Source organism: Haliaeetus leucocephalus, unplaced genomic scaffold (genome assembly GCF_000737465.1).
Source record: "Haliaeetus leucocephalus isolate CR32 unplaced genomic scaffold, Haliaeetus_leucocephalus-4.0 Scaffold536, whole genome shotgun sequence".
Lineage (NCBI taxonomy): Eukaryota > Metazoa > Chordata > Aves > Accipitriformes > Accipitridae > Haliaeetus > Haliaeetus leucocephalus.
The window spans coordinates 7,467,634-7,493,832 of record NW_010972972.1 but is presented as its reverse complement, the minus strand read 5'-3'; the positions used below and the strand labels follow the sequence as shown (position 1 = coordinate 7,493,832).

Sequence of the window (26,199 nt, the reverse complement as noted above, 5' to 3'; positions counted from 1 at the left end):
TCCTGTGCTGCTTTGAGTGACACACATGAGATCCTCGGTCACCGGCGCTCCAACCTGCAAAAGTGAATGAGCTCTTGTGCAGGCAAACATTGACATATTTAATGCCTGACTTGGTACATCAGGTAAATAATACAATGGGGGGATTCAGAAAATGCAGAAAGGACAGGGAGTCCTGTCACAAAGGCAGCAGACTCTGCTTTTAGTGTGCACAGTGGAAAATCAAACAATCCCAGAGAAATCTGCAAACATCGCAAAGCCCTGTATTTCATTTTCCTATATTAAGCAAAGCTGGTAGATAGAGGTGATTCAGAGACAACCGAGAGGTGAACGTAGGTCAGTGTGACCTGCATATAATTTGCTAAAATACAAACTCAAAGGAGCATCATGTACAGCATGTCCCAGACCTCCACCAGCAGGATAACATTGTCTGAAGGCTGTAAATAACAGCTGGGATGCAATAAATTTACCCTGATGGGGAAGGAATGTCGAGGTAAAGCTGTGAAACTTGCTGCCGGTGTGTGGCCTCAATGAGAGCGGTGCCTGATCCCCAAACTCAGAGGTGCATGCTGCAACTCTTAGACAACCATTGTTCCTTAGGGAATTTCTTACAAGCATGGTTTCTGCCTCCTCGTGCTCGCCATCCACAGCACAGCTCCACGAGGAATGGCTGGCAGAAGGAGAGGGCACAGGAATAGCTGTAGAGAGACCACTGTTTTGCCAAAAACAACCAAAAAAAGTGTGGATGGAAAGTACACTTTGCTTTTAGGTGCATCCCCAAGTGCCTAAAATGGTATCAAATGGATCCAGGCACTTGCTGGGGGCAGGAACAGCCATGGTCTGCTCTGCAGGAGGATTTCCTTCTTAGAAGGAAAAAGACGACTGGTGCCAATTAATTAATTCAAAGGGTTTCCGGGTTGCCTGGCCCCATCTGGATCAAGGTGGCTGGATCGTGGTGCAGGCATGCTGCAGGAATTTTATATTTGTCTTCATGCCATTTCGCAAGGTTTAAAGAGACCGAAATTCCAGAATATCATTTTGAAAAGGTTGAAAAGACTTTGGGGCTTGATCTCATCAACATATTTTGTATTCTGTAGGTTGAAATAGTTTCATTCTGATAAGGCCAAATGTGTCCATTCACTTTATCAGTCTGCTATAATGTCATGATTTTAAGAAGATATCACAATGGGCATCTCAGTAACAGCAGTGAGGAAATGAGAGCAGAGCTGCGAGAAGAGACAGTAACAACATTACATTGCTATTCTGCAATGATTTCTTCAAAATAAATCACTGTGACATCATCGAACTGGTTGAAATTCAATCTGGCAATTGAGAAAATGTTATCAGATGACTCTGCTTTAAAAAGAGACCCAGGGAAGAATCAAGGGGATTTGATAATTGGCATATGAGTAACTGATGTTGAATGAAGTCAGAATCTTGTTTCTGTTCATGCATATACAATTTTTTGTTTGTTTGTTTCACAGACCGGTTGTATATCTGAAATGGTTTCTCAAAATAGGTGGGGTGGAAGCAGAGCAAACATGCAAAGGAGAAATACCAGTGTAACCAGAGATGCAATTCAAAGGATTGGAGGGAAAATTTCCATTAGAAGTTGCATTCATAAATCTTCCAGTTCCTTTGAGAATAACATTCGCTTGGGAAGTGATTTTGTGACCAAAATTCTGCTTTTTGGACAGACTGGTTTACTGATCACCTGCAGAGCTGCCTGGTGTTCCTGCTGACAGCCCTGGGCACACGGAGGTGTTTCCCCAGCCTGTGCACAAGCACGAGTCCCTGCAGGAGACAGGGAGGGGGGGAATCAGGGAAGACCGATGGGAGAGGGGCTGGTTTCAGGGCTCTGAGGCACTTGTCCTGTAATGGCCAGCATCATCACAGAGGTTGGAATATGAGACACCACAAGGACTGTAGGGCTGGCCACAGCGTAGCATACTCAGGTCCCACAGGTTGTTGGCCTTTATGCCTAAAGAGGCCATCTTCTCTGCCCTCAGGTTTTTAAAAGAGTATTTAACAAAGTCAAAGCCTGAGAGGACAATGCAGGTATCTCTGGATAAAGTCACTGCTCCTACTTTCTCCATTATCAAGGTCAGGAGGAATGAGGTATTTCTCTGAGGTCATTAGTCTGATGAATTCACTGAAGAGCACTGCAACAGGGACACACAACCAGCCTAACGTCATTGAGGAAGAAGGAGTGGGCAGTGCAGGCACTGAAGGCAATTTCCATGGAATTAGACCAAATCAGGCTCAGCGTGGCTGGTGCTATCAGAAAAGGTAGGACTGGATCTGTGAGGACTTGCACAAAATACAAAATGTATATGGCTGCATGGAAGCATCTCTTCACCTTTGCAATACAGAGGATGTAGCTTCTAGCAAGTATAAGGTGATCAGAGCACAGAGGCTGGACAGAAATGTCACTGCCGTACATCAGGATGGATGTTTGATGATTAAAGATGCTGCTGTTGCTGGGCAATAGTTTGTGGACACTGTAGCCCAGAGTCAGTAATGCAGTACCCTGCAATAGAAGCAGAGATTAATACCTAACCAAGTGCCCTAGGGACCATCAAAGCCATGATGCTACAGTTTTATGCTGTCCATTCTGTGCTAATCCTATAAATCATAGACAATTTGGTCAAAAGGGACTTCAGGAGGTCATCTGGTCCATGCCTCACACTGAAGTGGGTTCACGTGTTTCTAAATGAGGCTGGATAAACTCCCCCTCTCTGCAAGAAGGGACACAATGGTAGGACCAAGAGCCATAGGACTCACCATGCTTAACCAAGGTGCTGAGAGGAGGAGGAGGAGGAAGAAGAAAAGGATGTGGGAGAGCCATCCCCTGGTGACAGTGGGCATGGGCTGGTCAGGTCCCTGTGTGATCCAATGAGGCCAGCCTCAGCAGCCATAATGCCTCATTTACTCCCACAACTGGAGACTAGGATCATTCTGCAAATCCTGAAACCTACCCAGCATAACCCACCTTGAGCTTCTTGAAGGACACTTGTGGGGCAAAAGCTGAGGATTTATTCATGCATGACCTACAGAGCTATGAACACCTCCAATGGGTCACACCCACTGGGTGAAATTTAAGATGAAGTGTTTGTTACCCAGGATGTGGTTTCGCGGGTAGGATTTAGTTCGAAGTTTCCTTGTTTAAACCTACAGAACATCTCAGCTCGCCTTAGAGCAGATGCACTCCACAGCTCCATGGACTGCATTGACTCACCACCTCTGACTGTCATGGGAGCTTGGACCCCAGGCCCACATGTAGTCCCAAATTTGGGACACTGAATGCAGACCTGAATCTAGGGAAACCCGGGAGCTGGATTTTTGGAGTTTTTCCTCAGCACTTTGAAAAGCTGTATGCCCTTTTATGGTGTCCCACTTTGTGTACTTAAAACGTCCAATTCATTTTGGCCTCAACCGTGATCTACTTCATTCTCAAGGTTGAGATTAATGTATGAAATCTGTTTACACGGAGCTAAAAGCAGCTCTGTCTGGCAATGTGCAAACATATGGATAAGGAGGCATAAACAGAGGATTTTGTGGACTTAAACTAGGTCAGAACATTAGTCCATGTCCAATTCCAAAGATAAAATAAACTTTCCCAATGAACGTGTAACCCTTCTCAGGATCTTCCCATTCACGTTGATTTACTACAAAGTTCTCTGGAACTTAACAGGACCTCACAACAGTGAAGTCCCAAGATGCATAAGCAGAGGAGTTGGATGGTTGCTACTAAAATAATAAAAAGAAAAAAATATCTCAGTGGTATGCATCAGAGTATCCCAGATCTGACCCAGTTTCAGAGCTTATCTATAGACTCTAACTTCGTAGTTAGGACCCAGTTTTTATGTCTTGCAGAGCAGATGAAGCTTTACCAGTTAGAAAGCTGTGCTGCTGCAGAGTGGCTTCCCCCTTTCTTGGAAGAAAACCCCTGTGAAATCTGTTAACACAACACCAAATGAATCTGTTGCAAGGGCTGTGCATGGTTAGCTATTTCAGTAGGAAAGTCGCACACAGGACTAAAATGTGAGATGGGTACAAAACACAGATGTTGACCAGAACAAGAAGCAAGTGAGGCAGTGTCTGGACATGGTTTATTTTCACATCCCTGTGTAGCATCATCAGAGCTACTGTACTTACCAGGCTGTGGAGGTGCTGCTGTGAAGTAGAAGTTGACAACTTGCTCGGATTGCTGGCAAAGGGAAATTTTTGTGATGGCAAATGTAGTATGTAGGTACAGGGCTAAGCAAATGCAGATAAGAGAAAGGGATCGACAGGTGGAAAGCACTTGTCGAAAAATTGGTATGTACATTATTGCTTTTGGCACCGTTGATGGAAAGTCAAACATAGAAAAGCAAACAGCAAACATTAGGAAGACGCGTGGTCCTGTCAATTATTAAATGAAGCCAGCAAACTGCTGTGACTCAGAGACAGCTGGAGAATAGCTGGGTTTAGGGGGAGCTGCAGGTATGGCAAATGCATGCAAGCCTCAAGGTAGCACATTTCATATTGCAAACCTAAATCAACAGGCAGCAAGGTACCTGGCCACATTACTCTGTAAAGTGGGTGAGATGTGTTTAGGATAATTACAAATTAACATTACTATGGATATCATTACTCAGCATCACACAGACCTTTCAGGGCTGCAATGCATCAGCTGCGCTCTATCCTTGAGTGAAAGGCCACCTTCAGGAGGGCTGGGAAGCTCCATTAGTGCCAGCGGGACAAGTTGTCATATCACCTCTGTCACTGGAAGTAGATGAATGGGCTGGTTGGGGCTGGATGACTCGGGGCTGCGGCGTCAATTGGCACTGCTTGGCTGAAATGAGGGAATCTCGTAGTTTCACCCATTTGTGGATTTTGCCTGTGAGGCAACTGGTTCCAAACAGCCACCAGATTTGTCAGCAGCTGACATGCTTCAGCTGCAATAACCTCCAAGGGAACTGCTCGGTACCTCAGGGAATTGCTATCTACTGTCCACGAGCTGATTACAGCGACATTTGCTCTTCCCCACGGCTCGCCCACTCTGACTCGCTAGATTTAGCAAAACATTCAAGCACGAGATAAACTGCTTCTTCATGTGCTCACACAACAACATGCCTGTGGTTATTGCACAGCGTAACACTGCTGAACACTCACGTCTTCGTGGTTAGGTTCCCAGCTTCTGACCTCTTGTTGGCAGATCGGAGCAGCTTGACAATTTCAGCAGGCGCAAATGGACATGCACAAATTCCCTGTCTTCAGGCATCTACTTTACAGACCCCTGGAAAAATACAGGAGAGAATTCTGGCAGCTTTCCACCATGAGATGAGGCCCAGAGTCTGCGTGTTAAACACTCACATTTGCCTTGCATCCACCTTTATTTTTGCACGGAGTACATCTTTCCTCCTGCAGACACCAGTCCTTTCCCAGCATCTGACTGACACGACACTTTGCAGCACACATAGCAGCACCCATGTATTCTTGCTGGTTTTACTGCTTGGCACCTCCCAGTGACAGTACCTGAGAGACAGTGGAAGAGACAGAGCATTTCCTTCCCCTGATGAAAAAGAAAAACCCAGGTACAATTTTCCCTTAACTCTCTCATGCTTGCCAAAAAAAAGCACCTAACTCCCTTTCACAGCACTGATCCTTGCCATTTGGATTCTCCATGACAGCAGCTAGGACAGCTGGGAGAAGCTCTCAGTACCTTTGCCAAAGCAGCTTTTGGAACTGTAGGGAGTGGGTGGGAAACAAATAAAAAACTAAAGAGAAATACCGATTTTTTTTTCTCACTGCCAAAGCTCTTCAGCACATCCCTGCAGCGCAGAGCATCTCCCAGCTTGCTGGGACCTGCTAACAGATGGCCAGGGCATCCCAAGCTCCAGTCCTGATCCTGACCTTGTAGATCTTCTTTGCACAGCTGGACACTGACCCTGCCAAGTGCCTGCCCTGAAATCAGTGGTTTCCTCTGCCTTCATCCCTCCCCAGCATGAGTGCTGCTTGCAGCATCACTGCAGCACACTCTCTCCCATGAGATGGGGGCCACTGCCCCCTCATCTGCAAGGTCATGGTTTCTCTTTCTCCTCCTTTTCACCCTGCTTCCTCCTTCTTTGACCACCCAGCTACTGGGATGAGCTGAGATAGCCCAGAGAGGAAACCAGCCCATGAGGAAGACTGAAGGCACCCATTTGGGGCAGAAAGGGGCAGATGGTTTGGTATCACCCTGCAGACATGACAAAGTCACAGGGATTTGGCTTGCAGGGAGGATTATTTTACACAATGACAAGGGTGGTTGATCAGGAGGTAGATTGCATTGGGACAGGGTGGAGGCTCCTCTAATGACAGCCTGACACTCTGGAGGGGACAGCTCAGCCAGCCCGGGTATGAAGCATGTCACTTATGCATCACGTGCGTCCCTAAGGAAATGTGGCAATATACAAATAGCACGACGTGTTGCAGGATGTGTTTGGACTGCATTGCGTGCCCATTACATCCTATACCTCCATGCCAGACCAACCTACCCTCATTTGAATCATAACCTGGGAGGCGGGGAGAGATTTTTCATGATGTTCCCATAAGAGTTATAGGCAGAGCAGATGATATCATGAGGCAGTAAAAATCATACACTCCCCTTGCAGATCCTGCAACAAGACTGGACTGTTTTCTGCGTGTGTGTCCTTGGGTTACATACAGTCCATAGGCCATTAGTTCCTGTCTTCATAACTGTAAAGATGTGAATCACATTATTTGTGTAATGAAAGCTGAGGAGTCTCATATGATCACATAACTCTGGAACTGACACTTTCATATAATGGATGGACATAGGGATGTTGCAATTAAAAGCACAAGTCTGGCAACACTTTTCAGAGACCATAACTGCTGTTAGCAGTGAATTCCTCAATGAAAGCCTGCTCTCAGCAGTCTTCTCTGTCCCCACCTGCAGGGGACAACAGCTTAATCACATGGCCATACCAGCTCTGCCTGCCTGCAGACTTTCTGAGAAATGGGGCATCCCAAAATGGGAGGTGGAATAATGTGAATGGCCATACTCCATCCCTCCATGGAGAGGAAAAGAGCTGTATTGCAGAAGAGGTGACAGGTTTCTCCCAAGAAGTGAAGGCATATGAGTGATTTTCTCCAGGAGATTATATTGCCCATGAGCACTATCATCATCATGATATTGCTCATGAGCAATACCAGTCTGGGGAGGAAAGGAAGGAGGAGACTGGCTTTGGGGCATTGCCACTCTGGGACTAGACCTGCTGCTGGGTCCCTCTCTGGCAGAGCAGGATGAGGATCCGCCTGCGGATCTGCTTGGTTTTCCAGCTGTACACGAGTGGGTTCAGGACAGGCGGCACCAGGAGGTAGGCATCAGCCAGGAGTGTGTGAGTGAGGGGGGGCAGGTGCTTCCCAAACCTGTGGATGATGGACAAGCCAATCAGTGGGATGTAGAAGATCAGGACGGCACAGAGATGAGAGATGCATGTGCTAAAGGCTTTGGCTTGTGCTTCCTTGGAGACAATGCTCAAGATGGCCCTGATAATCATCATGTAAAACAGGAGGATGGTCAGGGAGTCCAGTCCCTTAGTGAGTATCACTGCTGTCAGCCCATACAAGCTGTTGACCCTGACATCCCCACAAACGAGCCTCAGCATGTCCTGGTGCAGGCAGAAGGAGTGAGACAGGACACGGGGCCTGCAAAAAGGCATATTCTTAATAAGGACAGCAACAGGTAGCACCACACAGACGCCCCGCATGAAGATTGCCCCCCCCACCTTCATAATCAGGGAGCTCGTCAGGACAGAGGCATAGCGCAAGGGGTAGCAAATAGCAACGAAGCGATCAAAAGCCATGGCCACCAGGACCCCAGACTCGATGGCAGAGAAGGAGTGGATGAAGTACATCTGGACAATGCATGCCTCGAAACAGAGGGAGGTGGACTCGAACCAGAAAATGGCCAGCATAGTGGGCAGGGTGGAGAGAGACAAGCCTAGGTCTGCCACAGACAGCATGGAGAGGAAATAGTACATCGGTGTATGGAGGCTGTGGTCTGTCTTTATCATCCAGAGTAAGGTGCAGTTCCCCAGGATCATGAGGAGGTACAGGCAGCAGAGAGGCAATGCCATCCAGTAGCTGCTCATTGGAAGACTGGGAATGCCAGTGAGGATGAAGATCAGGGGGCTGGACCCAGTCCTATTGGAAGATGACATCTCACACACTGATGGTCCGCGGGTCTGGAAATAATAGTGTCTTGGAATAAAAGTCCTGCTATGAGACATCCCACACACCCCAGCTGCAACGGTGTTGGGAGGACAGGCTCCCAAGAGCCAAAAAACCCCTATGCTGCTGCCCTCATGCGTAACCATCACATCAACCAAGGAAAAGCCACAGCGGATGAGTCCCAGGATCATTGCCTGGGCTGTGCACAGCAACAGGTAACGAGGAAAGAGCAGTGCAGCATTTAACGTGTCTCCCCTAGCTGTAGTCCCCAACATTTATATACCCAGAGTTTTGGGAGATTCGGTGCGTAGCCCATTGGGACATGCCTGAAAGCTTCTCAGCAGCGCAGGTAGGACCACAGCCTGGGGCCAGGGTGCTCCTGCCTGGGGAAGGAGAAGAGGAGGGATGGAGACCTGGAGGTCAGCCCCGGGAATGGGGCTGACTGCTCCCTGCAGCAGAAGGAGCAGCCTTGGCCATGCTGGTCTATGCAAGGCTGAAGCACCTGGACAGGCTAGGGAAGGGGGGATGGAGGGGGAGAGAGATGAAGGCAGAGAAAGGTCAATGTTTGTGCTGAACTGAATGCAGTCAGACCACAAGAGATAACGTCTCACTCTGAGATGAGAAGTAGCCCCATTATATGTGACTCTGTATTGATTTCTTCCCTTTTTGTTTAAGTATGGCAAAATGTATAATGTTTTAGAGAGCTTTATCAGCTAAACCTGCAAGTCAATTAACCAAACCAACCCTGATGGAAGGAAAATGGATTTGTGCTTTACAGCTGCCAAAAAGGTTAAATGGAAAGGAAGAAATTCAGAGGCTCAAATAAGAATGAGAACCTGAAGTGGTGTTTCGTCTGCCTGAGGCCATTAGAAAACCCAGCAGCAAACACCAGGTCTCTATTTAAGCACTCTGGAAGCTGCCTGCTTTCCTGGGCAGCTTCACTGCCCCAGGAGCATGGGTGATCAGCTGCGATGCTCAGTGACAGGAAGCTGGGGCAGGCGTGGGAGATTTCCAAAGAAATATTCCGAACAGGCTTCTCTGCAAATGCAGTTAAATATAGTGCAACTTAAAAGCACCAGCAGAACAGCTGGTGGTCACAGCAGCACATCCTCAGCTCTTGCCACAGTTGATCAGGGAAAATGTGCTTGTCTCTATTTAGCTGGAAATTAATACGTTTTGGATAACTGAGGAGCACAAGCTGAGTAAGATTTGTCCCACAGTGCGTCTGCACACACTCTGAGACCTCATCTGCTATCAAAAAAAAAAAAAAAAAAATATCAAGATTTTGCATAGCCAAAGGGTCAGGCCTGAGATGGCTCAGAAGCTGTCAAACACCTGCTTCCCTGTTCAGGGGAAACTGTCACGTAGGGACAGAAGTTAGAGGTGACTGCCCCTGGGATGAGGGAAAAAACCTCTCTGAAACTGAGCCAAGCAGTGTGGGAGAGGGAGAACTGGGACAGCAAAAGAGGTAACTGAGGGTGTAAAGAACCTAAAGCCGAGGAGCTGAAGACCCCTGCTTTGCTCCTGTGGGGAGCAAAGTCATCATACAAATGAACTTACATGTTCTATTCATGTAACACTTGAGAGAATGAGGAAAATTTTTAATTATTGATCAAGACCAATGTTTAGGGTGGCTTTTCATATCAAGCCCATCTGCATATATCAGATCAAAATTAATATTTAGCAAAGCAATTTGCCATCTCAGCACTTTCTAGCATGCCAGTTTGTTGTTTCTGCCAGAGACTTTTGTAAATTCTTGTTTTGATGCAAGCCCTCAAACAAATTGTTCTTGCAGGGGAAGAACATCTCTAGTCTGTCATCTTCAGGCAGCCCATCCCATACTTACCCCAGGTCACTGCAGAGGGCACGGGCTGGGGACCAGGAACAGCCCTGGCCACGCACGCTGCTGCAGGCAGAAAGCTGGAAAGCCGTATTTAAGCCAGCCAGAGCAAACCCCATGGGTCTCACCCAGGGAGTCACAGCTGATTTCTTTGCTCTTCAGGGGGTGTGAGCACCACGGGACTGCGTACAAGTAGGTTTTTCTGTCTTCTCTGAAAAAATGGCAGAGTGCAAAAATGGGAGTGAAGGAAGCTTTGGGGCACAGGCTGTGAAAAAAAAAAATTGACAAAAAATGTGTATTCAGAAAATTCCCCAGTTTTGCCCTGCTCTGTGAAACTTTTGCATTCTGGAAAGTGAAGAGACCCAGCCCTGGTGCCTTGCACCCCCTCCATGCAGCTCCCCGATTTATGCATAGGTACACTTTATATTTGTATATGTGTATACATCTCATTTAGATAGATAGATAGGTAGGTTAAATACAAGGAAACAAGAGCAATAAGAAAAATCCCTAAAAGGTTCCCAAAAAAGAGCACAAACCAAAGGAACCAGCCAATGGATTCATAAGCAGAAACTTTATTTTGAGAATTTTTTTTATTCTGTGATGAGTTTCACATAGAGACGATGGGTGATGGGGTACGGAGATGGAGGGTCGTGGGGTGCTCCCTCTGTCCCCAGTTGTGGGGAGCCTCCAGCTGCCTGTTCCCCACCATTGATGGGGTACAGACTGGGACCCTTTGGTCAACACCCTTGCAGAAAGCTGTGACACTCTCTGGCTGGTGGTGAGGAGGGAGAGCACCAGAGCATGGCGTGGTCCTATGGTGTCCCTGTCCGGGCTGCGGATCAGAGGAACTCCTTGCTGAAGGTTGCTATGGATCCAAATTATTTACATAAGTTCGAAAGGAGATTGGGAGACTCTTGGAAGAGGGATTGCTGAGGGCTGCCTAAAGCAGACCAGCCCTCTCCTGAAACAAAAAAAGCAGGACGCTGGAGGAGAATTAAGGGGCATGATCAGTCACCCCCCACCAGTTTTGTACCATCTGCCGACTTGCTGAGGGTGGACTCTGCTCCATCATCTGGGTCATTAATGAAGTGGTTAAACAGTACTGGCCCCAGTATTGACTCACTAGTCATACTAGTGACTAGCCTCCAGCCAGATCTTGTGCCACTGATCATGACGCTTCGAGCAGGGCAGCTCGGCCTCTTTTCTCTCCTGGGTCTCAAGGAGCCTGTCTAGAAGGTGAATATTTTGGTGTGGTGGGGAGAAGACCAAGAATCATTTCACGATGCAGAGCTGCGTGTACAGATAAAATCACCCAGAGCAGCCGAGTTCTTCCAGCGTGGTGCTGTGCCCCAGGGGACGGATAAGGGTGTCCTATAAAACAGAGCAGCCTGGGGCTTGTCCCATGTCAGCAGCACTGAGCCTGGCCGGGACACTGTTCTGCAATGAGAAGTGCAGGTCTGTGGGTGCCTTGGGAAGCTGTTGGGTTTTGACGTCCAGGATCTCCTCCATCATCCACGTGTGACCTCTCTGTGCTCTTGCAATCTGGTTTTATCTGAGGTTCATTCTGCCATCTGCAGCACTGCGCTTTTTGTGATTGTCAGGATTTGTCCCAGACTTACCCCAGACTGTCTCCAAACACCAGGAGCCTGAGGTCAGACTCTGAGTTGCTGCAGCTTAACGAGCTGTGGGTGTCAGACGAGCACGGTCATTCCTCAGGGGCTGTGTTACCTTTCAGACATGATGTAGCTCAGCTCTCAGTGAGCAAAGCTGAAGCCAAGCAGAAGTTCCCAGCGTTTTCTGGGGGTTAGAGCAGTCTCTCCAATATTTGCTGCAGCTCAGATGATGCAAAATACCCTGAGAAAGGCTCTGACTGCTTTGCTTGTCAGGCAGGGTCTTTGTCAGGACTGTGGGAGGAAAGAAACTATTCCCAGAGGGCATTTTGTGAATATATTTATCAGCTTGAAATTTCCCTGTTGTTGCCATAACATACCTTGTGCCCTAGCTGAGAGCACAGGGATGGGAGACATCTAAATTGACAAACTATACTATGAACACAAAAACTACACAATTTAGACTAAGCAGAAACACGCTCACTTTGGACTTGCCAAGGCAGTTTTTTACCCTTACCCTCAAAGTCCCCTGGAACTTAAATTTACAGTCCTTACCCTTTACTGGGACTTCTGTTCTGTGTAAGATAACATGTTTACTTGCAATGGGACAAAGCATTTACCACCACCTCCTTCTTCCACAAACACCACGTGTCTGTGTCTGTGATAGACCCTATCAGGAGACCTTCAGGAGTGCAGATGTTTTCACCTGTGGCAACTGTTCAGCGCCTAGCACGATGGGGTATGAGTCTGTGAACACTGTTGCGAGTGGTAATAGTGCAAGTTGCTCAAGGGTTGTACTGGGTATTTGAAATACAGAGACCGTTTTCCTTCCCTGCTAGAGTCAGTGCAAATATTTGTACTGGCTTCAGTGAGGTAGGGCTGAGCCTAAGCCAGGAATTCAAAGCAGGATATACTAATGTTTCTCTATGCTTCATACTTGCCTCTAAATTCTTGTTGCCAATTATAATAGCATATTTGATAAATACTGTTCTTCACTTCAAGGCTTAGGAGCTCAAGCAAATCTGCACGGAGCTTATGTCAGCATTCAAGAACATCAGCTTCAGGGCTGCATTTTTCCCCCTGACAGGTTTCCCAGGCTTGGAAACTTCTCACCTCTGCTCTGTTTCACCGTGAACCTTGGCAATGCCTCCTCATCTTTTATGCAATGAGAGGACTGAAGCCCATGTACTATTTCTTGGCCGTGTTGTCCACTGTTCTGTCTGCCTTCAGGTCGTATTGTGCTGGGAATATTGTGGTTTAAGTATAGGGAAATCAGTTGCAGTGCTTGCTTCCCTGAGATCTTCACCCGCTCACTGTTGCTCATGGAGATGTCTATGTTGCTGCTGATGGCCCTGGGTAGCTTTGAGGCAAACCACAACCTCCTGCAGTACGAGTCAATTTTATCTGCTTGAGGTATGACCATGGTGGGACTGGTGTTCATGTCCTTGTTGTCTCTCTCAGGAGAGAAAGTGCCTGCAAGAGGCAAAACTGCAAAAACTGGCAAGTAGATTTTTATTTTTAAAATTTTTCTACAATACCATCAGCCCCTTATTGTGGCCCACTGTGATGTGCATTGGTAAAGTACAGAGCACTTCTCTGGAGGTGTGTCCTTAGCTTGAGCCACGGACCCAGCCTGGTTGGGACACCAGGGGAAAGTGAAGGTGGAAGATGCTCTGCATGGGGCAGGACAGGGTGTAATGGTAGAGAAGTGCTTGGGGCCGAGAGGTGCGGAGGAGTGGGGGGTTCCTAGGGGGGGATCCTCACTGATAAGAGAAGTTGGGAGCTGGTTCACTGTGCAAAAGGGACAATGGAGCAATAACTTCTTCAGAGGGTTTGTGATGTTTGATTTGCGGCCGAAAGCAGGACTATTGAGGGAAGTCTAGGTGAATCACCCCCTCATCATTGCAGGGCAATGGCCCAGGACAGAAAAGCAGAAGGGAGGATTTTGCCAAACATAGGAATTGCTCAGGTCAGTTACAGGGAGCAGGTCACCCTTAGTACCTAGGTGATGTTTCATTAACAACAGTTATTTTAAAAAATGACCAGGTCAGAATTTCTTCTGAAACCCACATCACTGTCCCTGTTGCTGTTGTCTCAACACTCTGAGCAGACCCTGCTTTACACTTTCAACAGCCAGGAATGTCAGTGTCTCCAGCCCTTTTGCAACCAAACCAGTTCTGCAGCTCCAGTTTGCCTAAGCCACAGTCAGTGCCTTTAACTCTCAGATCTCTCCTTTCCCCTCACAGCTGCACAGTTTGAAGCACAAAGAGATGGAGAGTCTTACTTTTCACCCACTGACGTACATGTTCTTAATGCACACACTGGTTCCTAAGCAAGGCGCATCATCACTATCTTGCAGCAGTGAGCTGAATGGGTTTAAATACACATAGTTTAAATAAACTGTGCCCCAAACAGCAGTTAGGGAGGGGACAGCAAAGGGCATGACTAGTACATGAAGTAGTCCTGGTGATGGACTCATCCCAGTTGCTTCTAAGGTAGATAATAAATAACCCACAGAGTACTGCTAACCTGCTTGTGGTCCTATGGGCTGTACCAATACTGTATCAATAGTTACCAATGCAAACTATTGTCTTTCTTGAGTGTCAAGCACCTTAAGAGAGGCATGGTCCCTGTTGAAGGGGCATTTCCCTTGGCAAAGAGATTCTTTGCATGAGTGTGCCTTCTTAATGTGTATAAATACCTGATGGAATGGAGTAACGAAGACAAAGCCACATTCTTCTCAGTGGTATCCAGTGAAACAACAAGAGGCAATGGGCACAAACTAGAAAAAACAGGGAATTCCATTTAAATGTAACAAATATATATATTATTTTTTTATGATGATGTTTATCAAACACTGGCACAGGTTTCCCAGGGAGGCTGTAGAGTGTCCATCCTTGGACATACAAAAACCCGAGGTATACACGGTCCTGGGAAACCTGCTCCTGTGTGACCCTGCCTGAGCAGAGGGGTTGGCCAGGATGATCTCCAGAGGTCCCTGTCAGCCTCAGTGACTCTGTGACTCCAGATAGCAGATACACCTGTTTCACACTATAAAAGCACTGCTCTGTTGGTACTACAGTGCAGCTTTTATGCTAGTAATGAAGTTTCAGTATAAAAAAATAAACACCCTTAATGTTCTAAGACTTCCAGAGCATCACCTGGCTCCAGAGGAGAGACAGAACCAAGTCCTCCTCTGCCCCTTCCATTCTGCAGCTCCCGGGTGCTGTCACACTCCTTCTGCCTGCACCAGGACGTGATGAACCTGGCCTGCGCCAACACCACCCCCAGTGTGGTGTACGGCCTCACCGCCATCCTGCTGGTCATGGGGCTAGACGCCATCCTCATCTGCCTCTCCTACATCCTGATCCTCAAGGCTGTCTTGCGGCTGGCATCGTGGAAGGAGAGGCTCAAGGTGTTCAGCACCTGCGTTGCCCATATCTGCGTGGTCCTGGCCTTCTACGTGCCCCTGATTGGGCTGTCCGTGGTGCACAGGTTTGGGAAGGACCTGGCTCCGCTGGTCCATATCATCATGGGGAACATCTACATCCTGGTGCCTGCTGTGCTCAACCCCATCATCTATGGGGTGAGGACCAAGCAGATACAGAGGATCCAGATTTCAATTAAAATTTCTGATGACAGAACTGCCCATTAAACTGCACCCAGCTCTTGACTTTTCTTGGCTTAGCTTTGGGGATGCGGAATGTGCTTCTCTTCTTTGACTATGCAGCATGCTGCCTGAGCCCTTGGCAGGCTCTCAGTCACTATCACAACACAAATAACAATAATTTATGACTGCAAATTGTAGAGCAAATATACTTTGTGCAGCAAGCACTAGTACTGTAGTAAAAGACTACACAAGCCTGGCAGGTTGATGGCTTTATGGATGCAGTCAGAGCCCTTCAGGAATCAACATTTAGCTGGAACTTGTTCCTTTCCTCACAGTGTATCCCAATGCATCCCAGAAAGACACTGGGACAGACAAAGAGTATAAAAACACTTTCACCTACTATTAACTTTTTCACTATGTCTTCTTCTTCTTGCATTTATTCACTGCCTATAATTTAGAAAATTATTTTTGGAAGAAACAGATAAATACCACTTTGTGGAAGCAGAAATCTCTAGCACAAATCTGATTAAGAGCTTCATTTCCTGAATTAGGAACAAATTAACTCATTATCCACACAGCACAAAGCAAAACAATATTTGTAAACAGCAGCTCAAGATATTTGTGAGGAGGTGTGCTGGGTGTAGCTGGCAAGGTTTGGGTAGTGGAGGGTGCTGCAGGGGTGGCCAGGAGGGAGGTCTGGGGCTGCCCTGTGCCCAGCACAAGATGGTTCCAGCTGGATCAGTAACAGGCCCATCATGCACCAAAGCTGAGCCAGCCAGGTGTGTTTGTGGTGTCTCTCTGAAAACTTATTTAAGAAAGGGCAGAAAATGTCAGACTGAGAGAGGAGTGAACAAAAAGAGTGAGAAACAGCAAGGAGAGCACCAAGGTCAGAGCAGTAGGAGGTGCTCCATGGTGGTAGAAGCACTCCCACTGAAGGGACCGTGGACAGTGGAGGACCCACACCAGAGCAGGTACACCCCAAAGGGACTGCAGCCCATGAATAAGCCCATGCCAGAGCACATAGACCCCAAAGGGACTGCAGCCCATGAAGGACCCACACTGGAGCAGGTTCACCCCCAATGGGAATGCAGCCTGTGGATCAGCCCATGCTGGAGCATTGGAAATGAGTGAGAAGGTAGTGGCAGAGAGAAACTGCTGTGTACTGACCCTGACCTGCACCAATCATCACCTTGCTGAAGGGACTGAGTGAAGCCTGTGGTGATAACGAGGAGAGGAGTCTGGAGTGAAGAAGTGACTGGGTACCACTTAAGTTTTCAAGGAGTCATCAGTCCTAACTCCAAGATGCCTATTTCTGAGTCGGGATGGACAGTCCATAGCACAGCATTGTCTATGCAAAAATAGGGCTGTGTTTTGCCTCAGTTTTAATGAACCTATACTGAATTTTACTGTCCAGTTTATCAGTTCATCATTCAGCTTTGCAAAGTTCTCATATAATCCCTCATCTCTACTACTTCGAGTATAGTGGTTTCATAAAAAGCTTCATAACATGCCAATTCACATCCTTACCTAGATCTCTGATCAGTAGAAGTACTGTTCCATGTAGCATGATTGAATCATGGCAAGAGTGTGAAGCCCATCAAGTAAAAAACATGATCGCCATTGGTCAGATATGAAATTCTCTGGTGCTTATTTGGATTCAAGACATCTCTCCTTCCCTGGAGCAGGTGGAGAAGGCAGAAGGTGGGCCCCCAGCACCATGAGGCTGGCACAGTCCTGACAGCCTCCTCTCAGGATGTCTCTGATTCTCCAGGACCCCCTGAGCACTGCTGCGGGGGCTCTGCCAGCTGTGCACAGAGGCACAGCCACAGCTGGAGAGCGGACCTCAGGTGAGGAGGACTTCCGGTTTGACCCAGCACAGGCACTTTTATGAATTCCCAGCTTAAACTAAGAAAAAAATCATGCATCGTCAGAATTCAAGCTGGGTTTCCATCCCACAACAGATCAGGACCTACATCAAGGCTTGGTTCAGATCCTCTCTTTCCTCCCCCCTCGCACAACTCGTGCACCAGACTCCCTGGGATGACTCACCAGATTCCTGACCAAGATGAGTAAGCAACAGCTCCTCTTCTCCAAGGACCTCTGGCTGTCCAGCCTGCTGAGCAGACTTCAGAATCTGCTCTGCAGCTGGGGAGTTTATAGCCAAGCTGGGTCCTGGGAGGTTTCACAAACCAGTCAGCAATGTCAAGTCATTTTCCCTCTCTCGTCTTCAGCTCCAGAAGACCAGGATTAACTCCTGTCTCTCAGAGCTGGAAGAAACCCTTGCTGCAGAAGAAGGGAGGCAGGGCAGTGATTTACCTTCTCCCTAAGCTGCTTCTCTTGGCCAGAGCCCCAGGAGACTTTCTCTGTCTCTTTTTACAAAACCCAAGCAATTAATTACTGCCACCATCTCTGGGAGGCCCATCCAACCACCAAAAGTGCCCAGCATTCCCCAAGATTTCTTCTCTAGTTCTACCAGAGGTCTCATCCTGGCTGGGTGGACTTCCCCCACCTTCTGCCTCTCAGTCACAGCACTGCGAGCGAGGTTCAGAGACCCCAGGTAGGGGTAAAGGATGCAGTAATCTCAAAGTGGTGTTCAGTGGGCAAGGTGTGTCACTGGTTCACCTCTGCATTATCTAGAGCGAGCCTCCACTCAGGTCTTCTTGTTCCTGTTTGCACTGTGATAATGACGAGAGGCCTCAGAGCAGAAAAGCCGCCCCATTTCAGGCACACAAATGCAATACTTTTGCTTGTAAAGGATGGGAACCCATCCGTTGGATTATACAGTGGGACTGCATCTGGAGCAGCAGGCTGCCTGGCAGATCCACATTTGGCTTACATGCTGAGGGAGTCCTGGTGTGAGATGGCAGCTGGGAAGGGCTTTCTGAAGAGGTCCTTTTCAACACAGATGCTGGGTGCCCACCCAGTGTGGTCCCCAGCTGTTCTGGCCTCTCCCTACCTCTGTGGTCAGACGTCCCTGGTCCCTTGATGGCCAGGTCAGACTCTGGAGTGGGAGAGAAGGTATCGCTTGGCTGTGGGGACCCTATCTGTGGTAGGGCAGGAGTCAGGATGGCTTCCCATCACACCGATGTCTCCATTCCCCCCGATGCTGCAAGAGCTGCTGAAATCACACATCAAGGCAGCCCTGTGTGCCACATCAGAAGCAGGCTGAATATAAGTTGGATACCCGAAGCCACCAATGAATTGTATGTTGAGAAACATGAACGCAGGGAGAGCCCAGCCGATGGAAATACATGTCTGAAAGCAAAACATGTCTCCATGGGTGCGTGGCCAGGAACGGCATATGGAAGAAGAGGGGACAAAAAAATAGACCAAGGAAGCAAGGAGTTTCTATTGGGAGCAAAACAGTCTTGACCTGGGGATTTTAACTTCATTTAATTTATGACAAATTAACATAAACTTTTAATAATTCACTCATGCATTGAGGAAAAAAAAAAGAATAAAAAATATAATTGGAAAAAAAGAATTAAAAATGTAATTTAAAAAAACATTTAGGGAAACACCGTTCCTCCCCCTTTCCCTGATTTTTCATCACTCCAGCATCTCTTCTCCCCTGTCCTAGTCTTAACTCCCCATGTTGTTGCCACGTGTTGCAGTCCTGCCCTCCCAGTCCCTTTGGTGGGGTGACAGTGGTGCAGGAGGTCCGGATCAGTGCGTGGCTGTTTCCTTCTACTGCTCCTTGGTCCTTATTTGCTCTCCTCTGCCCCAGCTTGGGTCTCCCATGGTCCCCCAGTGCTGTCCCTGCCTCAGCGTGGATTGCCTCCTTCCAAGAGCATCTCTAACCATGCCATCTATTTGTCTGTAGCGAAAATGCCAGCAGAAGCCACAAGGCCCCTTAAACTGATCTTCTCCTCCTCTCCAGTCTCTACAGATTTCTCCTAGTTTTGGTTCCTTTCTTTTGAAGGACCAGTAGCCCAAGGGGCCAGCACACCCATAAGTCATTGCTCTTTGTGTCATGTTTGTAGTTGCCAGACTGAAACAGCTGAAAAACTGACATTGATCCCAGATGTGGTGATTATCTGAACGGCTTCCTGCCCTCCTTCCCCAACACCCCTCTCCCTAAATACCGTACTGATCATCTGTGGTTCATACATGACCTCCACCCTCAGAGACTGCCAGGAAATACCTAAATTAGGTCCAAAGGATCAGCACTCATTTACAAAGCATTCACTAAAGTTCATGGATGCTTCAGGATCCTCAGGTGAAAGGTGACATTAAAATACAGCCCTAAGAAACCAGGCTGCTATCTCGTGCCCCAGAAGGAGTGCAGTGACACTGGATCCAAATCCAAAGCAAGTTTTATACCAATAGAATTAAGCCTGAAGGACACATGCACCTTTGTGTGTGTTTACCAGGAGAACAGCTAGTCGTGCTCAGAGGGATATCTGCCCACCCAGAGATAAAATCTTCCCTCTTTATGGACCAAAGATCTGTTTGGCACTGCTTAATGCTGAAGCAGACATAACCCATGCAGTGGGAAAGAGGAGTGAATTTGTTTACAAACCATTGCTATTCCTGGTTATTCCCAGGCAGCAGTTTCTCCTCTGTGATGATTAGTATCTCTGAAGTCCCAGCAGTGAGTGATTGAGGTAATCAGGTTCCTTAAGGTGTATAAATATTTCCATGTGGGTCCTTTTGGCATGTTGAGGAGTTGCCTGGTTGTTGAGAGAGAAAAAGTATTTGAAGATGATATAGGTACAGCCGGGGTCACATCCAAATCATCCAGGTGAGCTGGGTAGACTTTTTTTTTTTCATTTAATCTGGTGTTATGCCAGTATTTTTAAGCATAGTGCCAAGTTCTTAGCCAAGTTCAAATTTTAGCCAGATCGGGGTCAAATATAAAACAATCTATCCAGAAAAGCTACTAGTCAGATATGCCAATACATCTAAGTGAAATTCATCTCTTACTGAGTTAATGAGCTACTTCATTACTTCTAGATATCCCACATTAAGTGAATATTGTGGTCGAGAACTGCCAGTCATACACCTGCAACCTCAGTTTTCTTCCTTGCATAGGTTAATTACAACAGTGCTAATTATTTGCCTGCAAGCTGTGCCTTGGTTAAATCAACTTGAAACAAGCTGTAGACACATAGGTGTAACCTCTGCTAACCCAGTCATCTGTGAAGACCTGCAATTACCCGATCATAGCTCTAGTCCTGTCCTTTTTGCTTGAGCAAACCTGAAGAGGATGGCAAACACCACAAGGAAGGTAATAATTTGTTCTTCTCCCTTACGGAAAGGACAAAAGTCATGAGCTCCAGTGAGACATAGGCTTGACGCTAGGAAAATGCTCTGAAATGAGTGATTTGGGGAAAGTATAGTGTTTCTGCAATGGGAGATCAGGTTGTGCATGTATCTATCAGAGGTTACTTTTGATCTTATAGTGGGGAAGGGGTATGGACTGGATCATTACTCTAGCTCTCTTAAAACCCAAAATTCAAGGGATCTTTTTTTTCATGACAGGCTGTATGCTGATCAGGAGTGCAGGATGGCTGTTAGCATAGTCAGATCAGGGCGTGGTTGCAAAAGGAGTTGGCTATATGTTTTTCACCGTCTCAGACTGCATGGCTGGTAGATTTACAATGTCTAAGAATGACACAAAATGTTACATGCATCAAACCTGGTAAATTTAATTATTATTGCTTAGCAGCAGAGATGCAGAGTTGACAAAAATGAGTGAGGAAAGAGTTAAAACCTCAGCTTCAAGTACCAGGATCTATTCCCTCCTTACAAAGTGAGGAACACTTTGCCAGTATGCTAGCAATCAAGGACTTCAACTCCTTTTGCACTTTGTTCAATACTAAGCAGGTCATTCTCTGAGGGTATTTTAATCTGTTTCACTGCTTAAAAACAAAATACAAGTTTGCAACAAATCTAAATGGGGTACAGCAAACTAGGTCAAGGTGCCTGGTAATGTCCCCCATTTCTAGAAAATCTTCTGGATTTTGCCAACTGCAATGAGCAAAACATGTCACTTTACAAGTTACTGAACTACTTAATTGCACAAAATAAAACTATCAGCTTTTTGTGCCAATGAAGCACAAAAAAAATGCTCAGAACAGGCCTGAAAGCACTGCTCCACTTAAGCAGCAAGAAGTCTGAAAGTGCTGCTCCCATCCCTGCTGTTGCATGTACGACTGAAAAATAGCTAAAATCACAGTTATCTTCCTAACATGGCATTTGTATGTAGGCTGCAATTGCAGTCATTCTTGGGGGTTGGTGGTACAAATGAGAGGTCCGTGTAAGGCTGGGTTGGAGTTGATGTGATGAAGGAAGAGCTCCTCCAGGTGCGATCCTCTGTGCAGGGTTGGGAGGTGGCACTAGATGCCTGTCCCCATGTGTGTGTTCAGGGTCCGGAGGCACCTTCAATTGCTAGCACACTGGCACCGTGGCTGCAAGGCATGTCAAGAGGAGGACGCATGAAATGTAGAGGAGGTCAGGTATGACGTGGATGAAACTGAAGCGCAGTGGGGACAGTGTCTTTGCATGACCCAAATGGGCTGGTCAGAGAGACTGAGCTAAAGAGGTTGCTGCCTTGGTATTTCATGTGTTTGTGTACCCAAGAAATCAGACCCTGCTAAGGGAACAGAACTGGCACAGCACTATGAACATAAATGAAAGGACCCAGTAAAAACTGAGTCTGGTGCTTGTTCAATAGCATTATTTAATAATCTGGATAGCTTTATTATACAAGATGAAGTACAGGTAACACTGCCCAGAACAGTACACAGGATTTGTAGATTAATTACCTGTGGCAGAGAGGAGGAAGGGAGTATCTGCTTTTTTCCCAAGCACAGGATTACAGGATCTCAGATGTGTTTGCCCTTTCCAGATAAATAATTCTGGCACGAGACATGTTTCCTGCTGGACTGGCTTGTGCCAGCTGTGGCTCTGCCTCCCTGAATTTATAGCCAAGGTAGCTGACTACTCTGTAAACAGAGTCCTCTTTGCAATAAACTATTATAAATAAAATTGTCTTGGCAGCATTTTCACAATATTGGCTTTGCAGTATTCGGCCTTACATTGCAAATAGCAATGACTAGAAGCAGACTGAAATGCCTGTTGGTTTGTGTCATGTGGAGGACTCGAAGCAGTTTGGAGGAGAGATGAAACTATTTAGAGGTCAAGGAAGTCAAATGCCTGGAAAGCCGAGGAGATGAAGTCTGGCCCTGTGGTATGTTGGGGAAAACAGGGGGTACAAGTGCCTGAGAAACTTATATCTAATTCCCATACTGCCAGCAGGCTAATTTAACCCTTCTGTGCCTCTGTTTTCCCTGTAAAACAGGGACAATTCACAGCACTTCTTCTGTTTGTCAAGGGCTTGAGGGTAAGGAGGTACAACGCACTGTGGGAGGGCTGGCGCTGGAAGGGACCAGCACTGCAGCCTCAGGCCAGTTTTGGTCATGACACTGGTTTTCCTTCCTAACGCAGGAGACGGGCGTCCTGTAGGCTGGTTGCCCATTCAGAGAGGGACTCCAGCAAGACAGTTTGGATTTAGGCTCTGGCAGGAACAGCCCCACAGCTGACAGTGCTGTCCTGAAGCAGAGCGCACAGCTGGGGCAGTGCTCTGCTTCCCCGGGCATCAGCTCTCACAGCAAAAATGCTCTGGACAACAAACATTGATGTTGCAAATATACATGTGCTGCAGTTTCCCAAGGTGGGAATCAGATGGGGCACACCAGCCCAGAAGAAGATATGGTTTACACCTGCAGAGGTGTGTGGGTGACCAGAGTCCTGCTGAGCTGCATCCTCAAAGTATTCTGGACCTTCACCCTTCTCCCATATTAGATTTTTGTACTGATGGCAACTAAATGTACTTATCTTCTAGCTTGTAACTCCCAAACTATGGAGGGGAGGGCTGAAGACAACAGCCAGAGGCCAGCTCAGGATGGGAGGAGAGGTAAGATAACTCCCAAACATTCCGGCTAAGACCATGTGAGTTTGCGTCTTGCCAGTGATGGGACTGAGTGTACCTGGATAAGAGGCAGGAGTTTATGAATCATATCATAGAAACATATCATAGAATATCTCAAGTTGGAAGGGACCCATAAAGATCATCGAGTCCAGGTCTGTGTGCCTGAGAAGACAGGCAGGGGCGGTGGCTGGTGTCCACAGTAGTGATTGTTACAGCTCATTCCTCTCTCTCTCTATGCCAGCTGCTCCTGTGTCTTCCCTTCTGGCTCTGCAACAGTGCCTCATGTCCTACCCAAATCACTCCAGTTCCACATCCTTCAACCTGATAGGCATCCCTGGGCTGGAGGATGCTCAATTCTGGATTGCCTTCCCATTCTGCACCATGTACTTCATGGCAGTGCTGGGGAACATCACACTCCTCCTAGTGATTAGGCTGGACCCAAGCCTGCACCTGCCCATGTATTACTTCCTCTCCATGCTGGCTGCCATTGACCTCGTGCTCACCACTTCCACCATACCCAAGCTCCTGAGCATCTTCTGGTTCCAATCCCACGAGATCAACTTTGAGGGTTGTGTGGCCCAGATGTTCTTCATCCACAGCTTCTCTACGGCAGAGTCAGGGGTCCTGGTCACCATGGCCTTCGACCGATACTTGGCCATCTGCAAGCCCCTGCGCTACTCTGCCATCCTGACTGGCCCCACCATTGCCAAGCTGGGTTTGGCTGCTGTGGTGCGTGGCTTTGCCATCGTCACCCCTCTGACATGCATGGTGACCAGCCTGTCCTACTGTGGTCCCCGCCTCATTCACCACTCCTACTGTGAGCACATGTCAGTGGTGAAGCTGGCCTGTGGGGACACCCGGCTCAACAGCATCTACGGGATCATGGCTGCCACCATCATGGTGGCCTCAGACTCCATCCTCATCGCTGTCTCCTACATGCTGATCCTGAGGGAGGTCATAGGCCTCTCCTCCAGAAAGGCTCGTCTGAAGTCCTTTGGCACCTGTGGCTCCCACATCGGTGTCATCGTGCTCTTCTACACACCTGGGCTCTTCTCATTCTACACTCAGTGCTGGGGCCAGAACATCCCCATGCACATCCACATCCTGATGGCTGACCTCTACCTGCTGGTGCCTCCCATGCTCAACCCACTCATCTACGGGATGAGGACCAAGCCGATCCGGGAGTGGGTGCTGAGCCTGCTCTGGCAGAAAGAGATCCAGTCCCAGTCCTGACTCCAGCCCATTGCTAATGCCAGGTAGCAAGGAATAGGGTTTGGGCCAGGGACCAACGGCAGCATGTTTGGGGAGCAAAGAAAAAGCTTAAAAAGCTGTCTATTGGAAAAGCGGCATGAGCCCTTCATCATCTTGGCCAAACCCTGAAAGCTGGAGGCACCACAGAAAATTTGACTGGTGAAACATTATTTTTAGAAAGTGAATTCTACATTCCTGTTCAGAATGGAAAGATAAATCGTGTCTATCTGTATCTTTGGTTCTCCTCAGATCTGTATCACCTCATGACTCTCCTCTTCACCTCAGCTCTTGATAAAAGACTGTTGCCACTTTGGAAATGAAAGTCTGTTCATGGATTCATCCTCCCCATGTACCTTTTTCACCCAGTCTGTAACTCTCCATTTATTCACTTACTAGTATTTAGCAGCTTCCTGATCCTGGTGCCTGGCTATGAGAGGACAGTGTGGTATGTGTGTATGCACATTTACACACACACACACACACACACACACACACACAGTCATCCAGATGTTGGCCCAAACAAATTTTGTTTTTCTCCCAATCCTGTCTTGAAACCTTACTGAAGCATTTGCAGCAATCACAAAAAGCCAGCTCATTTGAGAACAGGATCTACAAGTCATACTGAAACCCTGCAGTGTGACATAAGGTTTTGTTCCTTTCTAATTAGAAACACCAAAACAGCATCAGCCATGAAATGTTGTTCTATAAAATTTTGAGACTCCCTAACTTTCTGTGTTGTTGTGTCTCTTCCCTATAAGCATATAGGCACCTGTAATGGGATTTTGAGAAGCTCCGGTTTTTCATAAGCCTTTGCTTGCCTCCAAACTCCTGTGAGATCCTACTCCTGTGGTTTTGGCACTTTAGCAAACTGGCTCTCTTCTTTGGAGACCATGTAATTCTGCACATGCTGCACTGCATGAGGGTAATACATCGCTCCTTCCCCTGAACTAACGCTCAGGTGCAGCGGAGGTGTTAGGGAGAGTGGGAATTGCTTACAATCGGGTGCATAGAGCAGCTGGAGAGCACAATTGCACAAGTGTCCTTTGCTTTATGCAGATTTCTTATGCAAAGGACAGGGCCATAAACTAAAAAAAAGCCTGTGGGGCTGTTGTATGAGGGTCACCTCCAAGCACTGGAGGCAAGGAGCAGGAGTGTAGATTAAAGTAGGGGAGCAGAGAACGGGGACTAAGCTCCTCTTGTTCTCCTCGGAAATCCTGTACCTGATTTTAACTATGATGAAAACTCATCTTCTAACACCACATACTGACTTACCATCACAGCTCTCCCTCTGCCTTCACCCCATGGAAATCAGGGCACAGGAATTCCATGAGTCTGGTCTCTAAGGGAAGCCTGAGGTCCTGCATGTATCCTGCACTGAGCTAGAGGGGAAAGGGGAGCGTTACAAAGAGCTGTGGTGAACACCAAACCCAAGCTGGTGGGTATAAACTCAATTCTTTCAGTGTCTCCTGACACTGCTGCCTTTGGGTGCCTTCTGGACTATGAACAGTTGCATCCCGTACTGCCACCACCCCCTTGGCAACAGTACAATCTACACAATGCCCAGCAACTAAAATACAGCACAGATCTTTCCACCTGACTCAGAGACCAGACTCTTCCAACCCGAGTCTCATAGTCCTGGTCCAAGTTGGGGCTGGAAAGTGTCAGGGCTGGAAAGTGTTGGTGCTGGGTGCACTGCCTGGAGCCTGCCAGGCAGTGGATTTATTCTCCAGTTACA

At 47.5% G+C, this 26,199-nt stretch overlaps 3 protein-coding genes across 3 annotated transcripts in view; 2 read left to right on the top strand and 1 right to left on the bottom strand.

Moving 5' to 3' along the window:
* The window catches only part of LOC104837572 (olfactory receptor 51E2-like), a 47,700-nt gene extending 32,378 nt beyond the window's left edge, over window positions 1-15,322 (top strand). The window contains exon 2 of the mRNA XM_010576779.1: window positions 14,884-15,322. Within this exon, the coding sequence (XP_010575081.1) occupies window positions 14,884-15,322 (439 nt within the window). The remainder of the gene's footprint in view (window positions 1-14,883) is intronic.
* Window positions 7,251-8,207, bottom strand: LOC104837531 (putative olfactory receptor 51H1). Its single transcript, XM_010576738.1, has one exon. It carries the CDS (start codon window positions 8,205-8,207, stop codon window positions 7,251-7,253), a length of 957 nt encoding a protein of 318 aa, XP_010575040.1.
* Window positions 15,323-23,495: 8,173 nt separating the features above from the next.
* Window positions 23,496-24,446, top strand: LOC104837571 (olfactory receptor 52K2-like). The gene has a single exon (XM_010576778.1). It carries the CDS (start codon window positions 23,496-23,498, stop codon window positions 24,444-24,446), a length of 951 nt encoding a protein of 316 aa, XP_010575080.1.
* Window positions 24,447-26,199: the final 1,753 nt, after the last annotated feature.